Genomic DNA, 25,750 nt, shown 5'->3' with positions numbered 1-25,750 from the left:
TGTATCTAGATTTTCAAAGAGACCTTTTTAGAAATTACTAGTCATTCTAGGATCTCTATCTGACATGATGGATGTTGGTAATCCATGGTGTTTGAAAATTTGAGATATGAAGAGAGTTGCCATTTAGTGTGCCTTAATAGTCTTTTTGACAGGAATAAAGTGTGCTTGCTTGCTAAACCTGTTGGCTATTGTCCATATTCCCGTATTCCCATGTATAGACCTTGGTAATCCAAAGATAAAATCCGTGGATATACTCTCCCATGGTGAATTAGAGATTGGAAATGGCTAGAGTAATCTAGGTTGCTTCCCTCTATCATATTTAGTCTTTTGGCATACCTCACATTTTGAAACATACTCTAGTATGTCCACTTTCATGGTAGGCCAATAAGTACGTTTCTACTCCTCGAAGAGTAGGTTGAATGCCTCTATTCCCCGCATAGGGAGGAGCATGGGATTCATACCTGACTTTCTCAAGAAGGGAGTGGGTAACACATAGCCTATTGCCATGGAGAAGATAACCATCCTGCAAGGTGAATGGTTCTTCTTTCTTCCCCGATGCAAGGGCTGACATTATGTCTTTAAAGTTAGGGTCAGTAGCATACTCATCTATCTCCCACCTCATTTGTTTGTTGGAAAGCTTGGTTTGCATCATGAAGTACTTAAGACTTTGGTGGTCCGTTTGCAAAATAAATGGAGTCCCCAATAGATAGTGCTTCCATGTGTCTAGGGCATGTAGAACAGCCAAAAGCTCTTTTTCATATATGCCCAAGAAATTGTTCATCAGCATTGAGCCTTCGGCTCTTATATGCTATGGCATGCCCTTCTTGAAGCAAGACTGCTCTAAGGCATTCACCACAAGCATCACATTGGACCTCAAATGGCTTTGAGAGATCCGGAAGCATAAGGACTGGTTGGGAGGTAAGCTTCTCTTTGAGCTTGTCGAAAGCATTTTCTCTTCAGTAGTCCATGAGTACTTAACGTTCTTCTTTGTTAAGTTATGTAATGGTCCTGCTATTTGAGAGAATTTTTCTATGAAGCATTCATAGTATGCACACATACCAATAAAGCTTCTAAGCTCATGTAGATTCCTTGGGTTAGGCCATGCTTTTATTACCTCCAACTTTGATGGATCCATACCGATACCATCTTGAGAGATAATATGACGTAAGTATTGATTCTCTTGAAGGAAAAATTCACTCTTCTTTTGATTGATAAAAAGCTTGTTCTCCCTCAAAGCTTGAAAAATCACCCAGAGATGTTGCTTATGTTCCTCCAAGGACTTGGAGTAGATGATGATATCATCAAAGAACACTCCAATGAATTTGTGGTAGGGTCTAAAGATTTTCTCCATTAAACAATTGAACGTGGCTGGTGCATTAGTCAAGCCAAAAGGTATGACTAGATATTCATAAAGACCAAACGTTGTGCGGAATGCAGTCTTTAGAATATCTTCATTCACTATCCTTATTTGACGATAGCCACTTTTAAGGTCAATCCTATTGAAGTAGGTAGAGCCTTGTAGCTTATCAAATAGATCTTCTACTTGCGGTACGGAAAATCTATTTTTGATAGTGATATGGTTTAGTGCTCGATAGTCCACACACAAGCAGTATGTACCATCTTTCTTTTGCACTAAAAGGACTGGTGAACAAAAGGGAGAGGGGCTACGCCTCACCATCCCTTTGTCTACCAATTCTTGTACTTGCCTCACGATCTCCTCTTGTTGAGCTTGGAAACTCAATAAGGAGGCTTATTAGGTGGTGAGCTTCTAGGTAGGAGCTCAATTCGATGGTCATTATCCCCTCGTTTTGGAGGTAAGTCCATGGGGATATCATCGATGAACACATCTGGAATCCATTTTTAAAATTAGACAAGTCTAACTCTTCTTGATTCCTACCATTAACATTTGATGAAACATTAGGACCTTTTAGGTACTCTTTGAGAAAAATCATATACGTAGAAATTGAGCTTTTCATTGATTTGTCAAAAGCAGGAGATTTACAAGTGGTATAGTACGTCCATACTCACTAGCATCTATATACCTGCTTTTTTTTCTATAGGTGAAGTAGATTCTCCTTTCAAGGAACTTCATGTTGGCAGCCATGCACTTGAACCATGGTGCCCCTAGGATAACATCCTCATGTTGGAGAGGAGAGATGAAAAACTCTTTTTTGTCGACGTAATTTTGGACATGAAGCCTCAAATTCCCAATCAAGGGAGTAATGGAGGCTTGCTGTTCCTTGAAAGTTGCATTGGCACTTACAGTATCTCCCCTCTTGAAAGATTGAATGCCCAACTTAGTGGCCAACTCCGTTGATATAAAGTTGTGAGTAGAGCCAGGGCCAAACAAGATGAAGGAATCATTCTCCCTTACCTTTCCCCAAGTATAGGAGAGAGGTGATCCTTTGCAATGAGCATCCTCTTTTGGAGCTTCAATCATGGAAGCTCTAGGAGTCTCGTTGCGGGCATTTCTCTTGGGGCAAGAACGATAGCCATGTCCTTGCTCTCCACTTAAAACATTTGTGGTCCTTACGAAAAGCTTCAAGCTCTTCAAAAGAGAGTTTATTTTTACCTTTGTAAACTCCCTTCTCATTGGACCGATTGTTGTTGTTGTTGTTGTTGTAATTGCTTTGGAAAGAATTTTGGGCATTGGTTTTCCCCTTTGCATCACTTTTGTCTTTGCTTTCCATGGGTTTGGCATTCCTTCTAACCCCTTGTTGGAAATTGATGTGCAAAGCAACATAGTGTAGTGGATTACTTTGGTGATAGAACTAGGCCGTTGGGAGTTGACGTACTCGGTCATCTCTTCAAGTAATCCCGCACAGAATTATTGCTTTTGCTCGACGAAGTCTATCTTTTGAAAAACAGTAGCCTTGAGATGTAAATCCCAAAACTTGTCCACGTATTTGTGGATAGACTCATTAGAGAGCAGATTCAAGCTCTGCCATTCGATAAGCACTTTGTCCTTTGCATCGCTTGCAAGAAATTGCTTCATGATGGAAACTCGTAGAGTTTTCCATGTCTTTGGGGCCTCACCATGGCCACGAAGGCTAGCCCACCATTGACGAGCAGACTTCTGGAAGTGCATAGCTACATGACATAGCTTAGAGGACTATGTGAAGCACTCCAAAGGCCGCATCAAATTGTTGGATAAGGCCAATACTTTGTCGATAGCACCAAAGGTGCCATCATAGATGAGAAAAGAGATACTCTTTCCTCCCTCTTTGAACTTCTTGAGCTTTTGGGACCTTCGCCATGCAGGGTAAGATTTGCGATGTCCTCTTCCCTTATATTCTCTAGGAGAATAGCTATCGCTTTTGTCGGAAGAGGAGGAAGGTGAAGAAAAAGGAGAAGAGGGTGACCTCTTTCTTGCCCTTTTCTTCCTTTGTTTCCTCTCTTCCCTTTAGGAGTGACGAGGAGAAGGATTGTGGGTTGACTGTTTCCTCTTGGGAGGAGTTGACGATTGTCTAGACCGCCGTCTTCGTGGAGCCATATCTTTAGAGGAACTTAGGGATTCGCTTCTTTCTTGTTCTTTGAATTCCCCCTTTGTTATGGGAGAGAGTCTTCTTTTGGGAGTCTCATCAAGAGGCCTCCTAAGCACTCTCTCCTCTTGGAGAGGAAGGGAAATCCCATAAGCATGACGTTGTTGGATAACTTTGGCTTGCAAAACAGGGTTACCCATAGCTTGATGCAACCTAGTAACAAAATCATTAACAAACATGGGAGCATCATCATTAGCACCTTCATGTGCAAATCAAAGTTATCAATGTTCATTCTACTCTCTTGGTTATTGTCAGCCATGCTAATTAAACTTATGTACATATTACTTTGTGCTTTGGTATCCTCAAGAACCTTAGTTGCTACTCTTATTTACCTTTGAAAATTAGTTCTTAAGCAGCTACACCCATGGTTTAGACAGCGTTGATTGCAAAGACTAGTGGAGAGGGTCTAACGATGCTCGGTTGATTATGGTTCTTGTTGAGCTTGCTCGTAGCTCAGTAATGGTTAAGCCAAAGGCAAGCCCCGAGAGGCTTCATTATTAAGACGTTCCCAACGATGTACCTTGAACTAAGTCCTTCTAAACCAAGATAATAGATCCCTGTCCCACTCTTCTATTGCAATGAACAAGTGTTGGAATTAGGGTTGCAGAGAAACACACACAGCTTGGAGAAGACGAAGGAAGCTCAAGGCACACAATAGAGAGTGTGTTTCTTAGTGTGCAATGGAAAGATAGATAGCCCTAGAGTGATGGGCGTATATACAATGCACGGGGGAAAAAACCTCCTAAAGAGGGAAAAAATGCCCTGGCGGTCCTTGTGTTCACACACATCACTACCACATGTATATGGTAACAAATCCCCCCTGGAGTGATGCGGTGAACGAGAGCTGGCACATGAGTAAAGGGAAGTGCCATGCCCTGAGGACAGGATCAGTCCACAAAGGGGAGTAAGCCCAAAGCTTTGCGGAAAGCTTCAAGCTTCTCACGAGACAATGCCTTTGTGAAAAGATCTGCAAGGTTGTCCTGTGTTGGCACATAAGCCAAGCTGATCTCTCCTAATGAGAGCCTCTCCCTGACATAGTGGTAATGCACCTCAATGTGCTTTGTGCGAGCATGAAAAACTGGGTTCCTCGCAACTGCCAATGCGCTCTGACTGTCACTGTAGATAGTGTTGGCAGTGTCCTGTCCAACACCCAAGTCAGCCATAAGGCGTCTGAGCCATACACACTCAACCGTAGCTGTGAAGACTACCTTGTACTCAGCCTCACAACTCGAAGTGGCCAGAGTAGGTTGCTTCTTGCTCAACCATGATATACATGAACTGCCAAGCATGAAACAAAAACCACTTGTGGACACTCGCGTGTCAAAACAACCAGCCCAATCTGAGTCCGAAAAAGCATGTAAGTATGGCGGCAATGATCCCCCCTTGGGATAAAACAAGCCAAGATGTAAAGTGCCACTAAGGTAGCGGAAAATCCTCTTGACAGCCTGCCAATGCTTAGACCCTGGGCTATGCATAAATCTGCTGACCTGCGAGACTGCAAACTGAATATCTGGCCTCGTGTTGCATACATAAATGAGGCAGCCAACAGCAGTTTTGGTAAAGAGTGACTCAACTTCAAACCTGTTTCCATGGGAGTGGCAATAGGTTTGCAATCCTCAAGTCCAAACTTACATAGCAATGTCTCTATGTAACTTTTCTGACACAAGGCAATACCACCATCACACTGCTTAAATTGTATACCCAAGTAATGATGCAACAGCCCCAAATCTTTCATCTTGAAAGTAGCATTCAAATCAGCCTTAAATTCAGCAATATGTCTCTCATTTGGTCCAGTGATCAGCAAATCATCAACATAAAGAACCACAATGAGAAATACATCATCCTCACGCTTTACATACAATGTGCTTTCTGTTGGACTGTTACGAAAGCCTCGTTTAACCAAATGAGTGTCAACTTTCTCATACCAAGCACGAGGAGATTGCTTCAACCCATACAAAGCCTTTTTACATTTGCACACTTTGTCCTCTTGTCCTTTTATGACAAAACCGCGAGGCTGTGTTACATAAACTTCCTCAAATATGTCACCATTCAAGAAAGCAGTAACAATGTCTGATTGATGTACATCCCAACCAAAATGAGCTGCCAATGCACATAGAAAACGTACAGTAGTCATACGACAAGTGGGAGAAAAAGTCTCTTCATAATCTATGCCTTTTTGTTGTGCATAACCCTTTGCAACAAGTCGAGCCTTATGGCGATCGATCTCACCATCCGGCTTGCGTTTCAACTTGTAAACCCACTTCGTACCAATGGCCTTTTTGCCAGGAGGCAAATCACATAATGTCCATGTGTCATTCTCTATAAGTGCATCATATTCTGATTTCATGGCAGCAATCCAATTTTCTGAATTCTGTGCTTCATCAAAAGACAGAGGCTCCTCAACATCATGTAAACTAGACACAGCCAAAGCATAACAATCTGATGCATAAGATGCATGGCGAGAGCCTGAACGAGTACGACTAGATAAAGGTGCATCCAATTTACTGTCACGCAAAGTGTGCACCAGCCATTTTGGCATACCTCTAGCCTGCTCATTTTCAGCCCTTTCCTCATCAAGTACATCATGTACATCTGCATCAGTAATAGGTTGTTCTAAAACATTTTCAGAAACCCCCATAGGCTGTACATTTGCCTCATTGGAACTTACATTCGTATTTCCACCACTGAAAAGAGGCAACAAAGTGTCATAAATGTCCTGTGAGCTTACATTACTGTCTCTAGTACATGACAGCAAGGGTTGAACAGAATCTTCCACAAACACTACATCCCGTGAAACCAGAATACGTTTTGTTTGCGGATGATACAACCTGTAACCTTTGCTTTCAGCACTATAACCAACAAAAATACATTTGACAGCCTTATCATCCAATTTTCTGCGCTGCACTTGTGGCACCAAAGCATATGCCAAACAGCCAAAAACACGCATGTGCTCAATAGAAGGCTTTCTATCATGCCATGCTTCATATGGAGTAATAGACTGCAAAGCTTTCGTAGGACACCTGTTAAGTACATAAGTGGCACACATGATGGCCTCAAGCCAAAAAGAATGCGGCAAAGCTTGACTTTTGACCATACATCGTGCCATTTCCGTTAGTGACCTGTTTTTCCTCTCAGCAACACCATTTTGCTGAGGTGTATAAGGCACTGTACATTGGTGTTTTATCCCACGACTAGCCAGAAATGCATTAAATTCATGAGACATATACTCCCCCCCTCGATCGGAACGGAGGGTGCCCATAGTACATTTTGAGACATTTTCAGCCATAGCCAAAAATTGTTTGAAGCACATAAAAACTTCGGACTTCGCTTTAAGCGGAAATACCCATGCATGCCTGGAGTAATCATCAATGAAAGTCAGGAAGTACAGGTAATTGCCCAAGGACGGAGTTTGCATGGGCCCACAAACATCACTATGCACAAGCTGCAACCTGCATGTGGCCCTAACTGAACCATCCTTTGGAAACTTAGAACGCTGCATTTTACCCAGAATACAGCCTTCAGAAATATGTTTGACAGGTGCTTCAAGAGGCGGCAAAGAAGCAACCATATCAGATTTCTGCAAACGCAGCAAACTGGCAAAATTCAGATGACCAAAACGTGCATGCCAAAGTTTTGCATCTAAAATAGCCCTTGAATCTGCAACAGCATTTGCAAAATTTTGTCCACACTTGTCATACAAAGTGAGCTTATACAGCCCACGGCACAAAAGCCCAGATGCAACAATTTCATCACCAAAACTAAGATCATGAACTGTACATCTGTCATCCACAAATTTGACTACAAGTCCAAGTCTAGCAAGTGCGGATACAGACAAGAGATTCTTCTTGATCCCAGGTACATAAAGTGCATCAACAAGTGTGAAGGAACTGCCATTAGCAGCAGTGAGCACAATCTTTCCAACTCCCTGAACTGGATAAGAGGCGTTGTTGGCACAAGTGACTGAGTTCCCATGAGGGACTGACTCGAGAGAGGTAAACAATTCACGATGTGAGGTAATGTGCTTTGTAGCACCACTGTCGAAATACCACACATGTGAATCTGCAGCAACTGACAAGCATGCATCATGGACAGCAGGATTGTAAGTGCACTATGCGCTAAAAGCCCATTCTGCATCAACATCAGCATCACAATCTCCTTTCACAGAAGACTCAACAATGGCTGCATTTGTATTGGAACCAGCATTTGCAGTGGAACCACCCTCTTTCTTCTTAGCGTCTTTGGCCTTCAACTTAGGACACGACTTGATCAAGTGATCATTGGCTTTACAATAATGGCAACGCATCTTCTTTTTGCCCTTATCACCAGAATTGCCAGACGAAGTGCTGCCAGCAGAAGCATTAGGAACAGAATTTTTGTCACTCGCTGCAGAACCATAAGAAGTGGCTGCATTACTGTTACCACCCTTTCTTTGAGAAGCAATAAAAGCCTGTTCAACTGCACGCTGCCTAGTCCTGTTTTTTCTAGAAAGTGACTCTTGCAACAACAATGTGCATAATGCATCAAACTTGACAACTTCAAGATTTCCTTGGGTCATGAGTCTCCAAGTACTAGCAAAAGTATGGTAGGAATCTGGTAAGGCATCAAGAACAGTCTGCACAAGGGAACTGTCCGAAATGACTTCACCTGCAGAAATGAGTTGCTCATTGATATCCTTGACACTAGCAAGGAAAGTGTCCATATCATCTTCCTCATGCATAATCTTCGACTCTAGCTCTTTACGCAGCAAAGCAATTTTAGCCTCATTGCGGCTTGCATAAAGACCTGCTAGAATATCCCAAGCCTGTTTTGCAGATTTTGCTGAACGGATGTGAGGAATAATGGTGCGCTTCACAGACAACGCAATCAATGCATGAGCCTGCGCATCCTTAACATCCCAACGAGCTTGTTCTGTCGTAGGCAAAACAACTCTAACAGCTGCAATCCTTGCAGCAAGACCTGCAACATCCTCAACATCGCCTACATCTTCAGAACCAGGACGTACATCAATGCCCTGCACAATGTTCCAGACACCTTTTGACACAAGAACATGTTGCATCATATAAGCCCACATAGGGTAGTTGTCCCCATCCAACCTGTCCTCAGCAGCAAACATCTTGAACACATCTGTGTTGTTGTTGTCAGCCATGGTAAATGCTGCACCTGATGTGAAAACTGCCCGAAAATAGGAGAAATGGAGCGGGAACAACTTGTGCTATATAGCACAAACCGTAGAAGACTATAAGGCACCTGTTATGCACAAATTGGCACTGACAAAAAATCTGCACAAAATGACGAAATAGCCTGTGCAGTACTGCCCGTAGTGGAATCGGAGGCCGAAATGAGCCCAAATCAAAATTCTGAGCAGACCGAGCTCTACGAGTGTACCCAAAAAATTTGTCGACCTGCGAACGCTCGCCAAAGCTCACTGAAAACGGAGAAAGTGAGCAGGCGTGTGCTGGAGCAGCTGGCGACTAAGCCCGGGAGGACGTGACCTGCTCTGATACCAATTGTTGGAATTAGGGTTGCAGAGAAACACACACAGCTTGGAGAAGACGAAGGAAGCTCAAGGCACACAATAGAGAGTGTGTTTCTTAGTGTGCAATGGAAAGATAGATAGCCCTAGAGTGATGGGCGTATATACAATGCACGGGGGAAAAAACCTCCTAAAGAGGGAAAAAATGCCCCGGCGGTCCTAGTGTGTTCACACACATCACTACCACATGTATATGGTAACAACAAGCCCAACCTTTCATGGAAAACTTAAGGACCTCTCTTCTTAAGCAAGAAAAGAGAAACCAATAGCTCTGATACCAATGTAATGAAAATGGCCTATGAACTTTGAGGATAGTGGAATTAAGAAAATTAGAGTGAGCATTTTTGTGAGACTACTTTGAGAACATAGAGGGTGAACTTAATTAGCAGTAGCGACATAACCATAATACTTAATTAACTTGGCATGAACAATGCTTTTGCAACAGAGAGAGTTAGAAAACTTGACAATAGTTAAGGATCCGATTTATGTGGAGCCGGTCCCCCCTCCAATACGCTTTTGTATTATAGATTCTCCCATCAAGAGAGACTTGGTACAATACAATCTTTGTGTTCATTGTGACCTAGGTGATGCAATGAAGATGGAAAGCTTCATGCATCATGAGTATAACATTAATCTTTGCAAAAAGCATTAACCATCCCCGGACTCAATTGCAAGGCCTCAAACACCTTCAAAGGTGGAGAGAGCTAGCGGGGAATGAGGGTAGGGAAGAGGAAGAAGAAACATTCATGGGAGAAAGAAATAGTTCCTCACTTATCATCACTCTTCTTGCTTAGCATACATAATAGCATCGTAATGAAGATGGAGAAGATTACAAGCTTAAGCATCGGAGCATGGCTCTTGGTTGGATTTGCATTCCATAGCCAAGAGTGTTGGTGTAAGCTCTCAACTTCTCTACACATGCAGAGTGTATATCAAGCAAGCATGCTAGCCTTTGGACAAGTGTCCCCCTTTCCCCTTTGAGACAGAGGACTTGATAAATGCATACACATTTAATTTAATTAGAAAATTATCATTGGACCCCTTGAGAGGCCAACCAATAGGCTTTAGGCACCTTATGAGGGCAACATGGAGAGGAACTTGACATGTGTCCTTGTTGCTTCATTAGGCAAGGCTTGACTTGTGTGAAGGCGTGTGTGTTCTCTCTCTAACTCCTACAATGAGGGCAACATGGAGAGGAACTTGACATGTGTCCTTGTTGCTTCATTAGGCAAGGCTTGACTTGTGTGAAGGCGTGTGTCTCTAACTCCTACAATGAGGGTTCGCCCCCCCTTGTGTAGGGATGTGCTTTGACTTTGTGGAACGCTCAAGCCCCCCAAGCACCTTAGTCATGGAACACCTTAGCACCTTACTCATCAAGCACCTCAAGCACCTTAGTCAGCAAGCACAACAAGCACCTTGATCAACAAGCCCGACAAGCACCTCAAGCTTGGGCCGGGTTCCCACCTCAAGCACAACCCTAGCTTGTCTAAGGTCAAAGGACCTTTAACGCTAAACTTTGGAGGTCTTTAATGAAGCTAACCGTAAGGTCTTTAAGCTCCATTAGCTAGCCTTGCTCTTTGACAGACCATCTCTCATTTGGACCCCTTTAACGTTGGTCCCGTATTGAGATAGATCCATAAGCACATGTCTATATTCTAATCCTTATTCTCGTTTATTCTCCCACATTGAATGATCAATTTAACATGAGAAATTCATTTGGGTTGGTTAGATATTAGATTTTATGACATCAAGAACTTGTTGTGCTTTCACATGTCAGCCAACACAACATCTCTCTCCAAGACCCCTCGTGCAACAATCCATGCATTGAGCACAGTGAGAAAAGTGAGTGCAAGTGGAGAGGTTCCGTCATGTTGAATCCAGATCAAGGCTTCATTGGCCTACCCTTTTTGGGCATATACTCCTATAAGAGCGCTCCAAGAGACTTCATTTAGTAGGAATCCTCACTTTGCATATGGCTAAGACATCCCATAGCTTCCTTGCCATGTATCTCATATCCAACAATCAACGCACTCCAGAAGGCGACATTTTGCATAACTCAACAAAACTTTTGATACTTTCTGAAGGACACCACATTTGGCATACGTATCGATCAAAGCATCACCTGCATATTTTTGCAACATCCCTTGACTAGCAACCATATCGTGATTTTTCTCACCCATTTGAAGATCTCATATAAGGCCACAAGCCTTCAAGGTGGAAGTGTAGGTGATTGTAATTAGAGACATGCCTTCTAATAAAAACATCCCATAGCTTCCTTGCCATGACCAGGTTGACCATATCTTGCAATCCACTCACTCCAAGAGGCAACATCCTAGAGAGGATGCCCATCAAAAACTTTTTGTGCTTTCATGAGGGCACCGCATTTGGCATACATATTGATCAAAAGCATTGCCAAGCATGAAATCTTTGTCCGAAAACTCTTGATTCTCCAACCATCTTGGAAAAGTCTTGCAGTCAACACCTTCCAAGTAATGACCTTCCAAAGAGGAGGCCCATCAAGAACTTTCATGATTTTGTGACAACACCAAAGTTGGCATGCATATCGACCAAAGCACATCCAAGAACAAAGTTTTAGTGCAATAGTCCCTAACGAGCAATCACATTGTGAATTCTCTCCCCCATGCCAACTTCTTGCAAGGCCACTTGCCTTCAAGGTGGAAGCACATGTGAATACATATGGAGAGAGGTCTTCCTTCAACATCAAGTGAACAACCCATCAATTTGTGCTTTTGTCATGCCACACTTGGCATATATATCGGCCAAAGCACCACTAAGGACGACATGGGAGAAAACAATAGAGCGCTTCCTTGCCATACCTATGTTAGGCATGTCGTGTAATCATTGCATTTGCATTCCAAGTGATGACATTCCGAATAAAAATCCCATCAAGAACTTCTCGTACTTCCATGAGAATATCACATTTCACATACACACTCACTAATGTGCTGCTGGGCAGATTGATCATTAAGCACTTTATGTGCTTTTGTAAGGGCATATACATTTTGACCAAAGCATTGCCATATTTGTTCAACAACCCCTGACTAGCAATTGCATTGTGATTTTGCTCACCCATGCAAAGGTCTTGCATACGACCACATGCCTTTGAGGTGCAAGCTAAGGTGATTGCTTTTAGAGAAAAGTGTTCCATTTGCATCTTCTTAAAACAACCTAGAGCATCCTTGCCACAACCAGGTTGGGTATATCCTGCAATCAGTTCGGTTAGAAAAGAAAAACCCATTGGTCAAAGCAGTGTTTGAGAAAGGTCCGCCTTAGCTTAGCCTAGAGCCGGTTTCAAATTCGAGATTAGCCGATTTGAAACTAGGAAAAAGGGAAGAAAAACATGCAAAAATTACAATGAAATGGCTCAAAAATCTTGCAAATTAGGAAGATTTTACTAGTAGTGCCGGTTTGCATCTTAAGGAGGAAGAAACAAGACCACCTAGGAAAAAAGATTTTCCTGAACATTGCTTTTGACTCCTCATCATGCTCTACTTGTCTATGCTTGACTTGTGTTCTGAATATTGCTTCTTCCTTGGATTTTCTTAATCGAAAACTGAGAAAAAAATTTGTGTGTGCCTCTCTATGATTTTGTTGTTGTTGTTGCTGCTAGGTTGAGAGGTGCCTCAATTCAAGGAGTTGCGAGCAATTCACACAAGCGTGCAAGCTATTATAAACGATGAGAAGAAAAGCCATTGAACTTGTCGTTTAAAACCTCAGCCATGTGGATTAATGAGAAGCTAGCTTTTTAAACAAGAATTGTTAGCGAACGAAGTGAAAGATTAACTTTGTTGACAGACCCCATCGCTCAGCTCTGACATTATTTGACACCTCCTTTTTTGGAGGGAATCTACGATCCTCGTTCATTGTTGATCGTGGGCCTTTTAATCCATTTGGAGGAAAAATTATGAGCTAGCTGGGATTTGACCTCACGATATCCCCGTCATGGGACGAATGCCTTACCACTATGCTTGTGAACGTAATTTGTTAAGCAAGGAAAATGGTAGCATTATATTGCATAGTTTTGGCCCATCGCGATCCTAATTCACATTGGAGTTTACAATGAGTTCACCACCATAATATAGTACACTAGCCTGAAGAGTTCACATGCAAGTTCACAATGAGTTCACATTCATTTGAGTTTACACTTAGTTTACATGAAGTTCACATATGCGATCAACAGTTGTGATCTTCGCCGACAAGCGATGCGGATTTTCAACCATAGATCCCTTCTAAAATTGAGATGTAATTAGTGACGAGGCTCAGGATGAGCCAGAATCAGGCACATTGAAGCAACGGCAGTAATTTGACTTGCAGAGGACCGTAGACTATGGCAAGCCTCGTCGCCAACGGGTGCTTGAACGCAGGGCTTGGCCTGCTCTTCATAGCCTTGGTTGCAAATCACGCTGCGGCTTGGAGCCTGGGCCGTCTATCGACTCGGCTCCTCTCCCATCCTCACCGTCTTCGCCCCGCCAGCCTTGCTACTGCTGACACGTACGATATTCGCTACTTCACCCAACTCGTAGATCACTTCGCCTACCATCCTCATCCCTCCACCTTCCAGCAACGCTACCTCATCAGCACAGAGCACTGCAGCGAGCCCAATTCCCCCATTTTCATGTACTGCGGCAATGAAGGCAAGATTGAATGGTTTGCTCAAAACACAGGCTTTTTATGGGAGCTGGCTTCGACATTTGGAGCTCTGGTTCTCTTCCCTGAGGTATCGCTCTGACTTTGCTACTTCAGATTGGATATGGTAAGGTGAAACGTGTGTATGCTGAGAATGCCACTTGGGTTCCTTACATTTAATATTTCTGCATGAAAAGCGAGTTCATACCAGTATTGTATGTATTGGATGAATGCGAATTTGACCTACTCTCTGGTTTCATACATCTTCAATTTAGCAATCTTGAACAGTTATGGGCACGGGAAGTCATTCATTCGGAGTGCTTGTTGGAACTTTTATCAGAATGAGACAAGAAAAGCATGCAATGTAAGAAATATAGATTTTCATCCCAAATAACAAACGAGTTTACTTTTGAAATGATTATACGGGCACAATTGGTAGCATATGCGAAAGTACACCATTGTGAACTCTTGTAATAGACTTGGACACTCCAAGTCAAGATTCTACCGCGACACAACGGGAATTCACTTCAAAACATTTCACAGTTCACAATTGATTTGACACGGCCCGGTGGAGTTCCGTGCCTAGAGATATTGGCCCCAAAGATTGGCGCCCCTTTCGGTATTTCTTTTTGTATTAATCTGCAACTCAAAGTACAAGGGAGTGGGAGGGTCTCACTCTCAGACTTTGCGTAAAGATGCTCTCCAGAGTGGGAGCCCTGCCCACACTTATAAAGGTTACAAGGGTTGCTAAAAGCAGAGCCCCAAAAGCTTCAAAATCAAAAGCATTCACTCTCAAGTCTTCTTGAGTAAAATAAAGCAATTCAATAAAGTTCTCTCTCTCTCTCTCTTGCTACATTGCGTAGAATATAGCAGACCCAAAAAGTTGAAATCTGTACGCTGCTGCCACGTCATGTGTCCGTACTGCTTTTTCGTGAATCGCGCCGCAATCTGCGGGAGTCCGTACGACAGCTTCTACCACTTCAAGAGAGAGTGTGTGTCCGGTTTGCAACCCTAGGGATATGCCACGCCACTGGTTTGTGACATACCCCCCTCTTGAAAGCATTGTAATCGCCCTCGATTACGCGTGCAAAACAGAGAGGCCATAAACTGTCTTAGTAGACATTGACTGTTAGTACCAACGCACTAGGAACACACATCTAGCACATGTACCAATCGACAGTCACATCACATGACATCACAAGACATCACTTGACATCATAGGACACCACAGGACATCACATGACAAATCACATTCAAAAATTCATTCGGATCTCAGACCATGATATATCGGCAACGTATTTAGCAATCGCATCTAGATCCACTCGAGACCTCATAGATGCCTGATTAACTAATCCATATTGCAATCACGTCTATTGAGATCTTTCAGCCCAAAGGTTTCAATCATTTCATCTATCAGTTCTTGCACTTAAACAAGTCAAGAACAAATTAATATCATATTATCGGGAGTTCCATTTCATAAGGTCATATAGCAGAATACTGTTAGCTCACAATATCCTTGAAACTCAAAAAAAGAGATATCAGTTACTTTAGTATAAAAAATCGAAGCAATCTGTTGACAAAGGAGCGGAGCGACTTGTGCATACCCGTTGCACCAGATTCCGCCCAAGCTGAGTTCGGGGTTTCATTTAGAATAGACTATGCTAATCCAAATGCTTCAAGGTAAAGATTCACAATCTGAGGAGTATCTGCTAGGTCCTCCTCCTCCATCCACTTTGCATCCAATGGAGGATAGTTCTTGAATTTAACCAAGAACTGCCTTGTCACTGAACCCTTAATCTTTCTGTGTGCCAATATCTGTTTTGGAACAAGGATCTTCTCGTTTTCTTCCACTTCGGGTTGCTTATCAGGCTCCCCATCTTCGGGCACATTGCCTTTAAAAGGCTTCAAGAGACTCACATGAAAAGCATTGTGAATTCTCCAAGTGTCGGGTAGCTTCAGTCTAAAGGAGACATCATTTATCTTTTCGGAAATCTGGAAAGGTCAGTAGTATCGCATACTAAGCCTTGCAAAAAGCCTCTCCTTTCCCTTTTTTGTTTCTCAGGCGTGCCTTCTCAAAACGTAAGAGCACCCAATCGTTCTCCTTCAATTTCAAATCACGACGATGGCGATCTGTTGCCTTTTTCTGTCTCTCTTGAGATGTCTGCAAAGCCTCGTGGACCTTGGCAAAAGCCGTGTCCAAGTGACGCGTGTACTCAACGGCTTCAAAAATCTTAACTTTCGTGCTTAGGAAGGGTGGAACCTTCGTAGTACCTTCAATAATCTCAAATGGTGCCTTCCCCTTCGAAGAGTGTATCGTGTTATTGTAGGCAAATTCCACCAAAGGTAAATATTTTTCCCACTGAGTCTTCTAATCTGAGATGTAAGACTTCAATAAATCTAGTACCACTGAATTAGCAATCTTAGATTTCCCGTCAGTTTGTGGGTGAAACGATGATGAGAACTACAACCGCATGCCAATGTTCTCCCAAATACTCCTTCAAAACAAACTTGTGAATCTGGGGTCTTTCGTGGAGACAATTATCTTAGGCATGCCATGTAATCTGAAGATCTGGGCCACAAACAATCTCGCTAAGTGATCCGGCTTGACTGTTTTCTTCACTGAAATCTGTTAATAACAGTCCAGGTACCATCGTGACCACTCTGTGTTTTCGGGAGATCAAAAATGAAATCCATTGCAATACTTTCCCAAGGGTGGGTGGGTATGGGTAAAGGCTGTAAGAATCCCTGTGCTTTATGCCTGTCAAACTTGACCTTTTGGCATACCAAGCAAATGCGTACAAAATCATCCACATCCTTCTTGAGTCCCGGCCAAAAGAAGTATCTCTCCACATCTTTCAAGGTGGTAGCTATACCGCAATGACCCGTAAAAGGTGGACATTGGCATTCGGTTAAAACCTTTTCCCCAACGGCTGTGTAATGCACAACATCGTTTTTCTCATCAAGTAGCCATCCCGAATGGAATATCCCGCTGCAATCTCCCCATTCCGTATCCGAGTGAAAATATATGCAAAATCTGTATCTGTGGCATACTGATCGACCATATCCTCGAAGCTCCTATGATGTATTGTGGAAATAGCCCGAACCAACGGCTTCCGGGACAAAGCATCCGCCACCAAATTCTTCTGTCCCTGCACATGGACAATCTGGAAGTGAAACTGTTCGACCACCACATCTGCTTTTCCGATAGATGCTTCTGTGACAAGAAGTAGCGTAAACTTTGATGGTCTGTGAAGACAGTAAAATCAGCTCCGAGTAGGTAATGGCGCCACTGAGTAAGAGCATGGATAACCGCCAAGAGCTCTTCCTCATAAATCTGTGCTGTCAATTCCGGCCTTGAGAACAATCGGCTCTTGTAGGCAATGACATGGCATTCTTGCTGTCACAAACTCTGACGTGGTGTGCCCAGTACACACACACAACAGTCCCAGTGATGCTGGCGGAAATGTTGGCGCTGGTAGGCAGTGATGTGGTTGGTCCGGAAATTCCGCCGCAGAACGCGCTAGTAGAGCTGACGTGGCAGCAGTGTACGGACAGATTGATGGCAGAATTGTACAATGCAAAAAGCTGGCAGTTTTTGGGCGATGCTTTATTTTAGGCAAATTGAAAGAGAGAGAGGGAGAACTCTTTTACTTTATTTTTAGGCTCAAGAGAGAGAGAGAACTTGAGAGAGAAAAGCACAAGCCTTTAATTTCAGTTTTTGGGGCAGCTTTTTATGGGAAGCTTTTGGGGCTCTGCTTTTGGCATCCCTTGTACTCTTTAAATAAGCAGGCAGGGCCTTTAACTTAGAGCATATGGACGCAGAGTCTGAGTATGAGCGCCTGCCCGCACTCTTGTACTTTGAACACAGATTATTACAACAAGAAACACTGAAAGGCACGCCAGTCTTTGGGGCCAATATCTCTAGGCACGGAACTTCGCCGGGTGTCGAACTGTGAATTGTTTTGAAGTGATAATTTGTGATGTTGCGGTAGATTCTCGACTTGGAGTGTCCAAGTCTGTTACAGTGGTATCGGAGCACGACCGTTTTCTCTTCTACGGGAAATCCGATCCCTAATTTTTTCCCGCGGCACCTATGGCTTCAAGGAAAGATCAATCGACTCCTCGGCATCCGGAGATGCGGGAAGGGATCACAACGAAGATTCAGGCACGGAGTACAGCCCACCTCGCCCTACTCAGGCGGAGCGTCAACAGATGGAGCGTCGTCAATTGATCGACGATGCAACAAAGATGATGCTTAATTTTGCCAAGGACCCGAAATTGGCAAAATATATGAGCCAGACTTCTTTCGAAGAAGTGCACACGCGGTGGTAGAAAACCACAAAACTACCCCGAAAACCTGCTCTCAAGAAACCTCCTACTCCCAAGAGGTATACAGAGAAAGAATTAGAAGAGGTGGTTGATGCACGAACTCAGCTTTTTGACGCGCAAAACAAAGCTAAAAAGCACGACAAAAAGCAGAAGAAAGGTACTGACTTTCCGGGTCATTTGGGTCATCAGTCTACTTTTGAAAAGGCAAAGAAACAGAAGAAGCGTGTTCGATTTGAAGGAGTACCCAGTTCTTCTTCTTCTTCTGACAGTTCTTCTACCTCATCTGACTCGAGCGAAGAAGACAGAAAAGGCAAAAACGAAGCAAAAAGCAACGCTTCAGAAAGGGCAAGAGAAAGGCAAAGAAGTTCAAATCTCGCCCCATGGTTGACAGTTCTACTGAGGACTCGTCTACAGATAATTCAGACTCTGATGACAACAGCTTTTATGCAAAGAAGAATTTTTATAAAGCCAACCAGTATGACTTTCTGGAAGACAAAAGCAAGAAAGTCCGAGAGTTTAAGGAAGGTGGACAGTCAATTAAAGTTGATACGTTTTTTGGTTATAGAGATGCTTCGAAGGCTTTGTCTTTTGTACAGCAGTTTGACATTGCTTTCGCGGGAGGGCATTACTCAGAGCACTCTAAGATTCGAAGAGCTGCCTCTTACTTTAAGGGGAATGCTCGAACTTGGTGGTCCACGCTTCTATTAAACAAGACAGCGCCAGTTAAATCGCTGAAATTCAAGCGGCTTTTTATTTCTTCTTGGTTGACTCGAGAGTATGAACGTGATATACGAACTGCTTGGAACCATCTTCGGATGACCAAGAATACAGTGGACGCTTATTGCGAGAGATTCTGGAGCTCTTTTCTACCCGCCTCTTCATTTAAGAAGATCTCGTTCAAGGAACAAATTGAGCGGTTTACCTTGGGTCTTCCTACAGAGATCCAAGATCACTGCTTAGAACAAAAGTCAGCTTCGATTCAAGAGTTGATGAGTCATTCAAAACGGGGTTTTGCCATTCACTGACCTACCTCACCGATGAGATCATGACACAAAGAGCCGAACAGACTTCGACAAATGAAAGTAGAAAGAGGAAGAGCAACCCAGAAAAGAAAGATGCACAACCAAAACTTACTCCTCAGGAGAGAGCTCGCTACATCCAGGAAGGGAAGTGCTTTGGATGCGGGGAAACTTGACATATCTCCGCGAAGTGCCTTAAAAAGACACAGAATGAACAGAACGACAAGGACGACGAGAGGCCTGAGAGTTTGAGAGAATTTGAGGAACGTGGAAGGAAAGGCAAGATGAAAACAGGATTGGTTCCAGATTGCGTGGGCACCAATCCCAGCACGTTGGATGAGAGTATAGAACTTTGCCGAGCTTGGGGCAAAGTGAAAGACCAAGAAGCCTGTCACAAACTGTGACGTGGCGTGCCCAATACACACACATAACAATCCTAGTGATGTTGGCGGAAATGCTGACACTAGTGATGTGGTTGGCCCGGAAATTTCGTTGCAGAACGCGCTGGCAATGCTGACGTGGCAGCAACGTACGGACAGACTGACGGCAGAATTGTACGATGCGAAAAGCTGGCAGCTTTTGGGCGATGCTTTATTTTACGCAAATTGAAAGAGAGAGAGGGAGAACTCTTTTGCTTTATTTTTAGGCTCAAGAGAGAGAACTTGACAGAGAAAAGCACAACAAGCCTTTAATTTTAATTTCAGTTTTTGGGGCAGCTTTTTATGGAAACTTTTGGGGCTCTGCTTTTGGCATCCCTTGTACTCTTTAAATAAGCAGGCAAGGCCTCATAACTCAGAGCATTTGGACGCAGAGTCAGAGTGTGAGCGCCTGTCCGCACTCTTGTACTTTGAACACAGATTAATACAAAAAGAAATACCGAAAGCGGCGCTAGTCTTTGGGGCCAATATCTCTAGCCACGGAACTGCACCGAGCCAGTGTCGAATCAATTGTGAATTGTGAATTGTTTTGAAGTGATTATTTGTGCTGTCGCGGTAGATTCTCGACTTGGAGTGTCCAAGTCTGTTACACTTGCATTAAGACCGCACCCAGACTACGACCACAAGCATCACAATATACTTTGAATGACTTCTGCAAATCCGGCAAAGTCAAAACTAGTCCTGTAGTCAATTTCCCTTTCAATGTTCGATAAATAGTCACCTATGTGGGTCCCCACGAGAAAGGGACTCCTTTCTGCGTCAACATATGCAAAGGCGAAGCAACCTCTGCAAACTTTCTAATGAACCGTCTGTAGTATGAACACAAGCCCAAGAAGCTTCTAACTTCATGGACGTTCTTCAAATCGGGCCAATTATGGATAGTCTCTATCTTGGCCGGGTCCATCTGCTGTCACAAACTGCTTACGTGCCAAAGCCCTAAAGAAGGGAGCCAACTTGCAGATGCCGGCCGAGGGGCCTAAACTCTAAGAAGAACAAGTAACAGAAGAAGAAGTCCTACCAACTTATGGGGACCCCGTCCGATGGGGCCCCAAGTGACATAAAGGATTAAAATAAAGCAGGACCCACACACACACACACACAAAAAGCTGGCGGAGCAGTTGATGACATGGCAGCTGTATGGAAATTACAAAAATTGCGTTGACATGATGACGTGGCAGACTGTATGGATTTTCGCGTTTTGCGCTGACTGCTATACGAAACTCCGTGATTTACGCTAGCAGCTTTTTGGCTTTGCTTTTGGACAAGATGCTTTTGAGTTTGAAGCCTTTTTACTATAAACTGCTTTTGGGGCCTATGGCCTTTAAATATGAGGCTATGGGCTCATTCTCGGGCATGCTTCCTAGAGAAAGTGAAGAGTCTGGAGTATTGGATTGTACTGTGTTGATGCAATATAAAGAAATACCGAAAGGGGCGCCAAGGTTTGGGGCCAATACTCTCTGGGGTGGAATTCCGCCACTCTGTGTTGCGTGTCGTCTCTCTCTTTCAGTTCAGTTGTTATTGAAGTGCTAAAAGTCTGTTCAGTCTGTTCTTTTCTATGGGCACGTGGTGCCCGTCTTGTGACAGTGGTATCAGAGTATCAGGCGTGTGCTTTTCTGAAAGCAATGAGCATACCGGTCCTACAAAAGAGTAGAGAGAGCTACTAAAATTTTATTCGAGTTATCTTCAACCTTCGATCCCTGACTTATTAGCCACTCCCACCCTTACTTCATCGCGCATCGAGCGCGCTCCCGTCTTCATCGCTCTGTCTTATAGGGCATAAGCCATAAAGAACCCAAGACAAGGAATTCATGGATTCAACAGAATATTTGCAGTTTCTGCTCAACGAGCTTCACGACATTCTTTCGCGGCATCCTCAGCAGAATCTTCCGATGCTGCAAAGTTTTCAACAATTTTTGAACTACATGTTACCCCCTCTGATGCCCCAGGTTGTACCTCCTCCTCCGGCATTAGAAAGTACGAGAGCTTTCAATCGGCAACCTTCTCAGTCGTTCGTTCTAATCGGGGGAGTTTTCAGGAATATGGTGCAGCCATCTGACCCTGATCCAGTGCAACCGCCTTTGCCCCCACCTCTACAAGAGCACTACCAACCGAGAAAGCCATTGCCTTTCTCCAGTTGATCAGTGCGCCCGATGCACAACAGAAGGTCTCCAGAGCCTGCTCACACCTGTGAAGGTTGGCGTCCTGGCCATCTAAGTACAAGGCTGAGTCATCGGCAAACTCAGTGTCCAGAAGCTCATCTCCCTGAATAGGGAGTGCTAATCCCCGTAGACCTACCTGCTGCGACACCAAAAACCTGCTCATCGCCTCCGCATAGAACAGAAAGAGGAAGGGGGCAAGAGGACAACCCTGTTTGCCCAAACGTGTGAGCATGAAGCGATCACCTCTACCTCCTGCCAAAAGTACCTGACTGTGAGCCTGTCTATACAAAGCTGACACCCCTCTGATCCAAGCATCCGAGTCTTGAGAAGCCCATCCTGCATAGAGTGCCCTCTAGAAAGTCCCGGTCAACTGTGTTGTATGCCTTCTCAAAATCGAGAAGAAGAGTCACTAGGTCCTCACCACGGAGCCGTGCCAGGACAGAAGCCTCCCAAAAAGTAAAGATGTTGTCAAGGATACTGTGTTCCTTGACAAAACCTATCTGATTTCCATGTATAAGGCTCTCTAGAAGTGGATGAATCCTCAAACTCAGAGCCTTGGCAAGAATTTTGTAGGCTGAGTTGAGGATGGTGATGGGGCGCCACTATCGAATCTCATCCAAGGAGCCACCCTCCTTGGGAATGAGGTAGATCAGGCCCTCACTCATGCTCTCAGGCATCACTCTTGTGTGCAAAATGGACCAAAAAGCACTACAGAGATCTGGGCCAAGCAGGTCCCAGTACTCCGAGAAAAAACTGGGAGTCAGCCCATCCTCACCTGGACAGCTACCACAGGGGAGGGCCCTAAGAGCCGTGTGCAGCTCCTCAAGCTGAAGTGGTAGCTCAAGCCTCTGACGCATCTCCTCAGTCACAAGACAAGGCATCTGGTGCCCAAACCTGCTCCCTGTATGCATCCTTCTGACTGGGGCTCTTCAGACAATAACTCAGGGTAAAAGTCAGTAGCAACTGCACGCATATCCTCGGGCTCAGAAGCAACTGACCCATCGGGCCTCCTCAATTGACTGACCTTGGCATGCGAGTGCCGAGGTCCCACTGCCTCAAAGAAAGCACCTGTCACCCACCTGGGTCCACTGAGCTGCTTGTTGGTGGAAAGCAAACTCATGTCGCCTCTCCTCTGTGCTAACAAGCTCCTGACGAGCCTGTTGTAGCTGCTCCTCCAACCAAGGATCGTCTGGATGTTGCTCCTGCATCCTCTGTAGCGAAGCAATGCCCCGTCTGAGACGCTGCTCCTCCTCTCTCGCTGCAGCCCGGCGAGCCAGAGACTCCTCGAGAAAAAAAAGGCTAATTTGAGCTAGGCTTGAGGCCACTCTGTCTGCAGGAGAATCCTGCGTGTCCAAGCTCTCTGTCCAGAGAGCCTGTACCCGCTCTCTGAGTGCTGAGTCCAACAAGACCCTCTCTGGGATGCGAAGCATCGTGCTCCCACTCCTATGCCTGTTTGCCACTGTGAGTATCACTGGTGCATGGTCCGAGAAGGAAGTCCCTGCCAGAATGCCCACTGTCCCTCCCAAGTCATTGAAATGGTCACTAGTGTAGAAGCGATCTATCCTCGATAGATTCACTCCTCCCACTCTGCGGTCCGAATGAGAGAAGGCAAGGCTGTCTGGAGGCCTCACAAAACCAGAGTGCTGCCAAACATCCGAAACCCTCAGTCATACAAAACCTCTCCCAAGCTGCCAGCTCAACTCCATGCACAGTAGCGTGGCTACCACCAATCCTGTCAGAAGGGTCCTCCAACATGTTGAAGTCCCCTCTATGCACCACCGGCAGAGACTCAACTATCTGTGACCAAAACTCTGCTCGAGCACTCGCCACATTGGGCGCATAGATGTTCAGGAAGCCCACTAGGCAACCCTGAACCTGCATAGTAATCCACTGAGCCCTGCCTGGCACAATAATCCCTCTGCCCACAATGGCCTGCTGTAAAGAGTCCGCAATAGTCATACATATCCCACCCTGGATGCCTCCAGGTCCAAAAGCAGCTGACCAAAAAGTGTCATATCATCCACGTAAGAGCTGACCACAACGTCTAATGCGGCTCTCACACAGATGGTGCTCTTGAAGCATAAGGAGATCAATCTCTCCTCCCACAAGGCATCGCTGAAGCTCCTGACGCAATCGGCCCCGTCGACGCTGAAACTGGGGCCTCCCTAGTCCCTGCACGTTCCATGAGACGATCCTCATGGGGAGCAAGAGAGAACAGATGCTGCCGAAAACAGATGCTGCCGAAGAGGGCTAGAGAATGGAGGAGTAATCTTGTCCGGGCATGTGGAGATAGGTGGACTAAAGTAGACGATCTGAGCTGCTGTGACCCACAAATCCAAGCGCCAAGCCCCCAAGCAGAGCGAGCTGTACGTAAAGCAACCTCCTCTGTCTAGAGTCCTCATGAATGTATACATAGCATGGCAAGCACTGTGTATCGGCAAAGAAGTAAACCACAATGTGTCTACATCTTGCTGAATCTTGAGGTGTCACCGCAAACTTGGCCAATGGCCACAGAGTCTGAAGCAAGTCTGTAACTCCTAGTTCTCCCATGTGGTGAGAGAACTCTAGGACCTGTGTGTGCAACCATCCCAACACCGAGTCGAGAGTCCACTCTGTCTGGTCCCTGCCGCAGAGGGGAAAGGCAAAGCCAATTGCCGAGTCCAAGGCCTCTGTCCCCCTTGCTGTAAGGAACAGAACATGGACCCTGAAGCAAGCTGCCTCATGGTCTGCTGAGGGGTCGTCGAGAAAACGAGTGAAGTCATAGTCGAAGAAATCCCATCGGCGCCGGATGTCAATGCTCGTCAGACCTCGAGGGATATCTGCAAGGGGGGACGTCTGCGCCTGTAGAGGGGGCCGCAAGAAAGGTTGTCCCTCTCTCGCCAAGCGACTCGTGGCAAAGGTGCTGCCAAGAGATCTCCTAGCAGCTGAAGAAGGCCCTGCCCCTTGAGACGACTGTGAAACTGAAGCGGTAGGGGGGGAGAAGAGCAGGGGGAGCGGTGGAGAAGAGGGGCGAGGGGGAGCGGTAGAGATAGAGGGCGGGAGGAAGAGGCGGCGGGAGCAGAGGCGGGGGGAGGATAGAAGAGGGGGGGAACTCTGAAGGGGAGGGGCTGTTGAGGTGAAGCTGGGGTGGGGGGTTGAGCAGGGACCTCATCCTGCTCAAGAGGACCAAACCGGTTCCCCGTGGGAACCCACTGCTGCTGAGTAGGCGCCTGAGGACCACTCTGAGTGCCCTGTGCTTGTTGGCCCCTGGCGTCGTCGACCACGGACCTGCTGCCATCCCTCCTCCGCTGGAAGCCCCCAGCTCAGAGGGTGGCTCTGCATGTGTGCGTTGTCTCTCTATCTATGTCTGCTGGCCAGCCCTTGCAGGCTGGGGCTGAGGCTCTGGTGTAGGTTGAGGCCTCCTCCGTGGACAGGCCTTTGCAGATGGCCCATCTGTCGACAAATGAAGCACTGGTTCGGGAGGCCCGAATACTCCACACTCTATCTAAACCAATCCCCACTCACCCGAAGCAGAAGAATAACCTTCGGGAGCGTGTGAGTGTCTCTGACCAAAACGCGAATTGAGGGAATGCCAGCCACCTTGGCAGCTACTGAGGCTGCCGTGCGAAGTGTCTCCAGGACGGTCCTAATGGCTGAGCCAATCCTGGACAAAAGTGGTAAGTACTCCCTCTGCAAACCCGGAAAGCAGACGGAGATGGGGATATCTGCCTCCTCTCCTACAACATCCGAAGCAGGGTCGAAACCATGTCTCCACTGTCGAAAGTGGGCTCGTGTTGCTCGGATGGTCAATGGACTCATGGTGATGACCTTGGACGCCATCTTGGAGGTCTCAAATTCGATCTGATAATAAACTCGTCCGAGTATCTGCACGTCCAAGATCTTGCCCACCTCTGCGAGAAGGCGGGCCTGAAGAAGGTCACGCAGCTCTCCTTTGCTAGGTCGGATGCCGAGAATCTTGCAGATGACAGAAGTCGCCTGCAAGCGCTCTACCTCTGCGGCTAGGCTCGCTTGCTCTGTCGGCGAAAGAGCAAGTCAAATGGTGGGCTCAGGGTCGGGCGAGGGGGCTTCGGACGAGTCCCTCTGT

The 25,750-nt window shown here is 45.4% G+C and overlaps 1 protein-coding gene across 1 annotated transcript in view; it reads left to right on the top strand.

The window, feature by feature from the left end:
- Nucleotides 1-13,288: 13,288 nt before the first annotated feature.
- The window catches only part of LOC147456635 (uncharacterized), a 71,772-nt gene continuing 59,310 nt past the window's right edge, over nt 13,289-25,750 (top strand). The window contains exon 1 of the mRNA XM_086515070.1: nt 13,289-13,813. Coding sequence (XP_086371196.1) covers nt 13,424-13,813 — 390 coding nt within the window. The 5' untranslated portion in view covers nt 13,289-13,423. The remainder of the gene's footprint in view (nt 13,814-25,750) is intronic.

The sequence above is a fragment of the Adiantum capillus-veneris genome, chromosome 6 (genome assembly GCF_014529385.1).
Source record: "Adiantum capillus-veneris isolate H3 chromosome 6, ASM1452938v2, whole genome shotgun sequence".
In the NCBI taxonomy this organism is placed as follows: Eukaryota; Viridiplantae; Streptophyta; class Polypodiopsida; order Polypodiales; family Pteridaceae; genus Adiantum; species Adiantum capillus-veneris.
This window is presented reverse-complemented; position numbering and strand designations above follow the sequence as displayed.